Genomic DNA, 9,249 nt, shown 5'->3' on the forward strand with positions numbered 1-9,249 from the left:
GTGACGGCGAACAGGAAGTTTCACAAAAAGTCACACGCGTGATTCACGTTGAGAGGATTTCGCTGCAACTGACAATTTACAAACATGTTTGTACTATTTTTTTTTTAATCAACACATCTATTAAGTAGGTATTTACAATGACTCGTATTTCAGTTAAAATTGTGTATATTCTTTATATGTATGCCGTACTAAATCGAGGTAGAAATTGCTTGTTGTGTTATTGTCATTCATCGCCAACGTTAGCTAGCCATGGAAGTATCCGAACTTTTGAACTGTGATAATTAGTGTAAATATGCAACACACAATCTCTGATATGTAGCCTTGAGAAGATACTCTGCCATTGTTTTGATACTTGATTGTGCTGTTGCCAAGTAATAGCATGGCAATAGTCACCGTTTTGGTTATGTTTCAGCCAACCCACCCACCAGTCAAGTGCCTTCTGGTCCCCGGATAGGCTGACACAGTCCTCCACACCCCCCCATTTTGTTATTCTTCTCTCATTTCTCTTCCTCTCTTTTCTCTCCCTCTTTCCAACCAGTGTCCAGGTACCTTCAAGACCCCTAGATGTCTGAGTCTGATCCTCAGCCCTCTCCCTCCATTCCTCCCATCCACTCCTCCCCCACCCCATCTGTTCTGCTCAACACCGGGGCCAGGATGCCTCTCCTGGGGCTTGGTACCTACCGGCTCCGCGGCCCTGATGATATCCTCCAGGCCGTCGACGCCGCGCTCTCCACCGGCTACCGCTCATTTGACACGGCCTCTGTCTACCAGAACGAGGCTGACCTGGGTCGAGCACTGCGACTCCTACTACCCAAACACGGCCTCTCCCGAGCGGACGTCTTCATCACCAGCAAGCTGGGCCCCAAGGACCAGGGCTCCAGAGCCAGGTACAGGGATGGAAATTAAAGCTAGTAGCAAATGTGCCAAAATAGCCCAAAATGTTGGCTTCTCAAATGTCACATGGTATAGCCTAGGGCTGGGCGATATGGCCCAAATGTCACATGGTATAGCCTAGGGCTGGGCGATATGGCCCAAATGTCACATGGTATAGCCTAGGGCTGGGCGATATGGCCCAAATGTCACATGGTATAGCCTAGGGCTGGGCGATATGGCCCAATTGTCATATCACTGTATTTTTCTAATTGCTGTATTTTCTGTTTTTGAATAGTAAAAGTTATTCTTTATGAATAGTGTGTGGCAACACATACATTCTAAGTGATTTCAATGGGTCTTTTTCCATTAGCGGCTAACACGATTTAGCCAAAACGTGCTAAGGAAAGACAAACTAGCTGTTTGCAGATGTAAGAAACACAAACTAATAGTGTAATTATAGAACGCTAGTGGATTTATATTAAGAATGAAAGTTAAAACAGAGTCGTTGTCATCAGTGTTGCATTGACTATGCAGACCGAACGAGTGTCTTGTGGTCAAGCAACAACAAATGCCCTCATTGAGTGACAGGGGGCGGGGCTAGGACTGTGTGTAACGTCCATTTCGAAACTATAGAAGTTGACGTTACACATGACACATCATATTTAATAAACCAAGCATTCAAATAACGTTATAGAAGGTAAAGTAAAAACCCAAACCGGTCCGTCCATAAATACCGGTATATAGTAAAATACGGTATAACGCCCAGCCCTAGTATAGCTTAGGACCCTTTGGCTAGTAGAATGCCATCTGGGCCTGTAGAAATTGTGGTCTACTAGCCCGGCTGGCCAGTGCCCAAAATGCTGACCAGGTATGTACTCTAACCAGTCATATTGTTTGCATTTCAAACTCTGTTCCACAGGGAAGGAGCTCTGAGGAGTCTAGAACTGCTGGATCTAGACTATATAGATCTATACTTGATCCACTGGCCAGGGACCCAGGGGCTGGGGGTGGGAGACAAGAGGAACCCAGAGAATAGAGCTCAGAGCTGGGCAGTGTTAGAGGAGCTCCACGCCCAGGGCCAGGGGAAGCTGAGGGCCATAGGGGTGTCCAACTACACCCCAGGACATATGAAGGAGCTACTGGAGGGGTGTTGCGTCACCCCCGCCGTACTACAGGTAAACAAAAACAAACTAACACCGCACTACAGGTAAACAAAAACAAACTAATACCCTGCCGTACTACAGGTAAACAAAAACAAACTAACACCGCACCGTACTACAGGTAAACAAAAACAAACTAACACCGCACCGTACTACAGGTAAACAAAAACATACTAACACCGCACCGTACTACAGGTAAACAAAAACAAACTAACACTGCACCGTACCACAGGTAAACAAAAACAAACTAACACCGCGCCGTACTACAGGTAAACAAAAACAAACTAACACCGCACAGTACTACAGGTAAACAAAAACAAACTAACACCGCACCGTACTACAGGTAAACAAAAACAAACTAACACTGCACCGTACTACAGGTAAACAAAAACAAACTAATACCCTGCTGTACTACAGGTAAACAAAAACAAACTAATACCCTGCCGTACTACAGGTAAACAAAAACAAACTAACACCGCACCGTACTACAGGTAAACAAAAACAAACTAATACCCTGCCGTATTACAGGTAAACAAAAACAAACTAACACCGCACCGTACTACAGGTAAACAAAAACAAACTAATACCCTGCCGTATTACAGGTCAGACATGAGACTTGTCCTGATATCAACTATAAGCTATAAGTATTCACAGCTTACCGTTGTACTTGTCCTGATTTTAAACTGTAAGTATTCACAGCTTACCGTTGTACTTGTCCTGATTTTAAACTGTAAGTATTCACAGCTTACTGTTGTATTTGTCCTGATTTTAAACTATAAGTATTCACAGCTTACTGTTGTATTTGTCCTGATTTTAAACTGTAAGTATTCACAGCTTACTGTTGTATTTGTCCTGATTTTAAACTGTAAGTATTCACAGCTTACTGTTGTATTTGTCCTGATTTTAAACTATAAGTATTCACAGCTTACTGTTGTATTTGTCCTGATTTTAAACTGTAAGTATTCACAGCTTACTGTTGTATTTGTCCTGATTTTAAACTGTAAGTATTCACAGCTTACTGTTGTATTTGTCCTGATTTTAAACTATAAGTATTCACAGCTTACTGTTGTACTTGTTCTTCTGGCTCTAACACCTTATTTTCTTACTGGCACGTATTTATCAGATAGCTGCTTTCTTGAGGAAAGTTTTACTTGCTATGACAGTGATTTGTGGTTTTCTTACCTACCTTAGTTGAATGCACTGACTGACTGTAAAGTCACTCTGGATGAGAGTGTCTGCTTAAATGACCAAAATGTCAATTTCACTTTGGATAAATGACCATTTTGGTATTATAAATCTGAAATCTTATTGAATAATCTCTCCGTCCAGGTAGAGTTCCATCCCCGTCTGTCCCAGGGGGAGATGAGGCATCTGTGTGGGGAGAAGGGTGTCTGTTTCCAGGCTTACTCCTCCCTGGGGACTGGCTCTCTCCTCCAGGACCCTTTAGTGGTCCAGATTGCACAGGGATATGGCTTGACCACTGCACAGGTACTTTGTCTGTCAGAGTGGGTGGAGTGTTCCGGAAGTGGCAATACACCCTAATTAAGTCATTTAATTCCTTTCCTTCTTCTTCTTCTTCTCTCCCTATGTTTTATTCCCCATCTTCCCCTGGCTTCTTCTTTCATCGTGTGTGTGGCAGGTTCTGCTCAGGTGGGCGGTACAGCAGGGAGTCCCCGTCCTACCCAAGTCATCTCACCCCACCAGGATAGCAGAGAACGGCCGTGTGTTTGACTTTGAGCTGGCTGCTGAAGATATGGAGAGGCTGGAGGGGATGGACTGTGGACAGAAATACTGTTGGGACCCTTCACAGGTAGCCTGAGGTAGAAGGGTAACCCAGTGGATGAGATGGGGCCTGTAGCCCAAAGACTGCTGGTTTGAATTCCTTGACGTTAGCCTGAAGGTACATACTCACTGACTGACTGGATTGTTATGACGCAAACGTTGATAAGATATCAAAGTAACGCATCAACAGAACTTGAGTTTCCCACTGAGATTCTTGAACTAGGAGTTACATTTTTTTTTAATGCGACACACAAAGACCTCTGAGAAAGATTATGATACCAAGATCTATGCTATTATTTTTCATGTGATATTTGTTTCGAATGATGAAAATCTGTATTCATTTGATAGTTTCACTGTAAATATTGTCCTCATATCAAGTGACGATTTTATTTAATAAGTCAGTGTGTGTGTATACACATTTTAATAAAATGCACAATAAAAAAAAAAGAAAAACACCTAGCACTAAGTAAATGATGATTAGTAAAAAGTATTTGTTTATTTGTTTACTTATGCCCATAGTACACCAAGTGGTCACAAAAAGAAAATACATTTACAAAAGTCATTTTGTAGAAAAAGAAAGCAAAGCAAAAGTATTCAAGATTCCCCCCCCATACACATCAAGTTTCAAGTAATACCAGAGATTGTGTCCCAAATGGAACCCTATTCCCTATTTAGAGTGCAGGAATAGGGTGCCATTTGGGACGTAACCCAGAGAAGACTGCAAGGCAAGCTTCCCGTTGCACAATTCTATCTAGACTAGAGCCCAGTCCTGTTTTAACAGGGTATGTTCAACACCACAAAACGTTGCGCAAACCAGGTTTAAAAAAAAAAAAAACGGTTTAAAACAAATACAGGTTTAAAAGGCAGAATCAAAAAATCAAACCTTGTAAGGAAAAGGTCTGTGAAATGGTGAAAGAACAGATGTCGCACAGATTTACCGACCAACGTTTTTGTTGTTGTTGATAAACACTATATACACACACACACAACTACAGAGATTATTTTAGCAACGTTGTGATCAAGAACACAGCCCGTGTGCTGCTGTCTGTTGATAAGGATTCCTCTACATACCGTTTCAGAGAGTATAGTTTTGCCAACGTTGTGATGCAGGACACACCCGCCGTGTTTGTGCTTCTCTGCAGTGACTGAGCCCGGTGCCTAAGGCGGTAGGTAGGTAGTAGTGCTGGCAGCCATGGCCCAGTCACAGAGAAAGGCCTGGACTCGAACAGAAAAGGCAGATCATTGAAGCTACTGCTGAATCCCAAATCAACCCCTACCCCCTAATCAGGGGTAGTGCCCTATAAAGACAGACTGATCTGAATAAAACATTTTTTTTTTTAAAAACACTAACCTTTATTTAACTAGGCAAGTCAGTTAAGAACAAATTCTTATTTACAATGACGGCCAAACCCTAAACCCAGACGACGCTGGGCCAACTGTGCGCCGCCCTGTGGGACTCCCAATCACGGCCGGTTGTGATACAGCCTGGAATCAAACCGGGGTGTCTGTAGTGATGCCTCTAGCACTGAGATGCAGTGCCGTTGACTGCTGTGCCACTCGGGAGCCCGAGCTCTAACCATTCAATGTTTACAGGTGTGGAATTTTTAAAAGGTTAACCATTGCACTGCTTATACCTATCCAGCCCCTAACATCGAGGGGGTAGGGAACGAATTGGGACCGCCTGGAAGTGTAGGGGGTTGATTTGGGCTGCAACGGAAGACCTTGCAGTAGCACCTCTAAGTAGAGAAAAAAAAAAGGATACAGGCTTACAGAGGGGATTCGTCTCAAATGGCACCCTATTCCCTATATAAATGGGCCCTGGTCAGAAGTAGTACACTGTATAGGGAATAGGGTGATATTTGTGACGTAACCATAGTATCATTAATAAAAAATCACATTTTGTTGTTCAGCAGTTTACATGTTATTGTCCATTTTAGTTTCATTCATTGAAATATTAACAGTATTTACAGTTTTAAAGACCCAAGTCTTTAATTCTCATTGGTTTTGCTCTGAAAGTCTACATCTTATTTAATTAAATTCTATTGTCTGATAAAAATGTTCCCCTGCAGTTCTTGTTTAATACAAAACACATCACTAGCACTGCTATCAAAGATTGTCATTTAAACCAGATGGTTCTTCATATTTCAGACATTTATTTTGAAATGGGGCTAGTTGTCGGAGTGCAGCCATCACTCTAAGATGGCGGTGGTTGCTAACTACCACACGGCCCCGCGTCCCAAATGGCACCCTGTTCCCTATTTAGTGCACTACTTTTGACCAGGGCCTGTGGCACCCTATTCCCTATATAGTGCACTACTTTTGACCAGGGCCTGTGGGGAATAGGGTGCCATTTGGGACACAGACACAGTAACACTCATTCTCAAATCCATCTTTCCTTGATTCCTTACACCACCTCTCCTCATGTCCTTCTAAAAATGCATTGGATGGAGAAGGTCAGAGGGGAGGGGGGGACCAGTACAGTGGAGGAGAAAATAGGAAACGAGGAAACAAGGAGAGATTAATTGAGGTGGAGAAGAGTTTATGAGAGAACCCGACCGCCGTTTTGTTCTGTCTCAGTGCATGTTGTCTGGACTCTCTGGTGTTGCATAGTGTTAATGGGAGAAACAGTCAAAATGATTAACTAAGGGCCCGTTTGGGCCTTGGGTGGACGCTTTCACTAGAGTGAAGTTGAAAATCAATTTCTTGCTGGCAAACTAGTTGTTCTTGTTTGGGTAAGGTCTCATCCACTCTTTTATTCTCTCCTTCCACCTCTCCACCCTCTACTTTGTTACTGTCTCCTTCCACCTCTCCACCCTCTACTTTGTTACTGTCTCCTTCCACCTCTCCACACCTTCCTCTCCCTCCATCCCACTCTACACTTTGCTGATCGTGGTTCAGCAGCAGCTGAGAACAGGTAGACCCATCTCTCCCTTTCTCAATCCATCTTCTGTCCCCCTCTTTTTCTCTCTCAATTCAATTTCAAGGGGCTTTATTGGCATGGGAAACATCCCCTTCTCTGTACTCTGATGACCGTGGTTCAATAGCGGTACTATTACGGGTGGGTTCTGTCTCTTGGTGAGAGAACGGGTAGGCCCATCCTTCTCTCCTTCCTCTGTCTGTCTCTCCCTCCCTCCTTCCAATCCTCTCCCCTTTCTCCCTCTCTCTCTCGCCTTCCTCTCCCTATCTCGCTCTCCTTCTCCCCCCCTCTCTCTCCCTCCCTCCATCCTCCTCTCTACTCAGATGATCGTGGTGGGATGGTAGGGGTATGTTCTGTCTCTGTCTCCTTATGACTGAACAGGTAGGCCCACCAGCTGGGGGACTTGGTCATCTGTTTGGCTGCTCCCGCACTCTTCACCCGCCTCATCTCCTATAGAGGTTAAGGGTCAGGGGTTATGCAATAGAGGAGAGAAAGAAAGGAAAACAGTTTATTTTGGGGCCTATTTAAGTTTTATTTTTTATTGAAGTGTTTTTGGTACAAGATTGAAGCATCTCATCTCTCCTCTATCCTCCCACAACCCGTCCTCTCACCTCTCCTCCCCCCTCCCACAGCCCCACCCCTCTCCCACAGCCCCCCCTTTCACCCGTCCTCCCCCCTCCCACAGCCTCGTCTCACCCCCTCCTCTCTCCCACAGACCCATGTCTTACCCCTTTATCCAGCCACGTATCAAACTCATCACTCATGCGTCGGAGCTGCCGCCCATATCTCTTGGCTGCCCAGAGGGCAGGGGGGGCCGACTGGGAGCGACCCCGGAAAGATGCTCCGTCTGTGGGCACGCCTTCCACCCCTGGCCCCCTACCCTGGAGCTCCTGGGCCTGGGACTCTGAGTTCATCCTCAACCGACCCTCTCCTATAGGAGAGAGAGAGAGAAGTGGGAGAGTGGCCTTGTCTGTCTGAGCCAGAACAGCCAATAGGGCAGGAGACCGTCTCCTGTTTCTGTAGCGGGGCAGCTTGATGTACAAGTACACCCCCTGGAAGGACACTAGTCTATCGCATTGGCCAAAACTCCAATCTATCTCTTGCCGACTGCCAAACAGAGGACAGCCATAGCAACAAGACAGTAGATGTTACTGGGGTTCATTATGACAGCCATAGCAACAAGACAGTAGATGTTACTGGGGTTCATTATGACAGCCATAGCAACAAGACAGTAGATGTTACTGGGGTTCATTATGACAGCCATAGCAACAAGACAGTAGATGTTACTGGGGTTCATTATGACAGCCATAGCAACAAGACAGTAGATGTTACTGGGGTTCATTATGACAGCCATAGCAACAAGACAGTAGATGTTATTGGGGTTCATTATGACAGCCATAGCAACAAGACAGTAGATGTTACTGGGGTTCATTATGACAGCCATAGCAACAAGACATTAGATGTTATTGGGGTTCATTATGACAGCCATAGCAACAAGACAGTAGATGTTACTTCCGCTTGGGTCCTAATGAACACGACCCTGGTAAGACCAATAGTGGCTATTTCCCAAAGTCCTCTGGGGCGTCCTACCTGCCAGTCTCATCTCAGGCACAGTGAGGGTGTGGCCTATTGGACCGCCAGTCATCCCCTTTCCGGCAGACGATTGGTCCTTTTCGGTTTCTCCTACCTCCTCTGAGGGCTCTGACTCACTGTCTGATATAGTAAACATCTGAGCCATGCTGACATCTACAGAGGAAGAGGAAGTGAGGAGGGGAAACAAGAAAGCAGTGAGATGGAGGGGAAGAGGGGTGGAGAGAGAGGGGAGCGAGATAGAGAGCGGAAAGGGGGGAAAGAGACGTGAGGAGAGAGAGAGAGAGACAGGAGGTGAGGCAGAGAGAGAGAAAAGAGGCAAAGAGAGAGAAAAGAGGCAGAGAAAGAGAGAGAGGAGAGGGAGAGAGAGAGGGAGAGGGAAAGGAGGAGAGGCAGAGAGAGGAGAGGGAGAGAGAGAGGAGAGGGAGAGAGAGAGGAGAGGGAGAGAGAGAGGAGAGGGAGGAGAGAGAGGAGAGGGAGAGGAGAGGGAGAGAGAGAGGAGAGGGGGAGAGAGAGGAGAGGGAAAGGAGGAGAGGCAGAGAGAGAGAGAAGAGAGGAGGAGAGGGGAGAGGAGAGAGAGAGGAGAGGGAGAGAGAGAGGAGAGGGAGAGGAGAGGGAGAGAGAGAGAGGAGAGGGGAGAGAGAGGAGAGGGAAGGAGGAGAGGCAGAGAGAGAGAGAGAGGAGAGGGAGGAGAGAGAGGAGAGGAGAGAGAGGAGAGCGAGAGGCAAGAGAGCGAGGAGGGAGAGAGGCAGAGGAGAGGAGAGGAGGAGGGAGAGGCAGAGAGAGAGAGAGGCAGAGGAAGGCGGAGAGGGCGAGAGAGGAGAGAGGAGAGGGAGAGGAGGGGGGAGAGAGGAGAGGGAGAGAGAGAGGAGAGGGAGAGAGAGGAGAGGGAAAGGAGGAGAGGCAGAGAGAGAGAGGAGAGGGAGA

At 46.0% G+C, this 9,249-nt stretch overlaps 2 protein-coding genes across 4 annotated transcripts; one reads left to right on the plus strand and one right to left on the minus strand.

Annotated features, from left to right (window-relative positions):
* The first annotated feature begins 4 nt into the window (after window positions 1-4).
* On the plus strand, window positions 5-4,274 carry zgc:101765 (aldo/keto reductase). 3 transcript variants are annotated; one of them, XM_029745586.1, is made up of 5 exons: window positions 5-86; window positions 539-887; window positions 1,793-2,048; window positions 3,363-3,521; window positions 3,673-4,274. In XM_029745586.1, exons 2-5 carry the CDS (start codon window positions 565-567, stop codon window positions 3,850-3,852), a joined length of 918 nt encoding a protein of 305 aa, XP_029601446.1. In that variant the 5' UTR covers window positions 5-86; window positions 539-564; the 3' UTR covers window positions 3,853-4,274. The 3 variants fall into 3 exon arrangements, with proteins under 3 accessions (XP_029601446.1, XP_029601447.1, XP_029601445.1); XM_029745587.1 differs by having other exon boundaries at window positions 20-128; XM_029745585.1 differs by having other exon boundaries at window positions 20-124.
* Window positions 4,275-6,975: 2,701 nt separating this feature from the next.
* On the minus strand, window positions 6,976-8,506 carry badb (BCL2 associated agonist of cell death b). The gene is made up of 3 exons (XM_029745589.1): window positions 8,323-8,506; window positions 7,461-7,663; window positions 6,976-7,182 (listed from the first exon to the last, which is right to left on the minus strand). Exons 1-3 carry the CDS (start codon window positions 8,468-8,470, stop codon window positions 7,048-7,050), a joined length of 486 nt encoding a protein of 161 aa, XP_029601449.1. The 5' UTR covers window positions 8,471-8,506; the 3' UTR covers window positions 6,976-7,047.
* Window positions 8,507-9,249: the final 743 nt, after the last annotated feature.

The sequence above is a fragment of the Salmo trutta genome, unplaced genomic scaffold, assembly GCF_901001165.1.
Source record: "Salmo trutta unplaced genomic scaffold, fSalTru1.1, whole genome shotgun sequence".
NCBI classification, from domain to species: Eukaryota; Metazoa; Chordata; class Actinopteri; order Salmoniformes; family Salmonidae; genus Salmo; species Salmo trutta.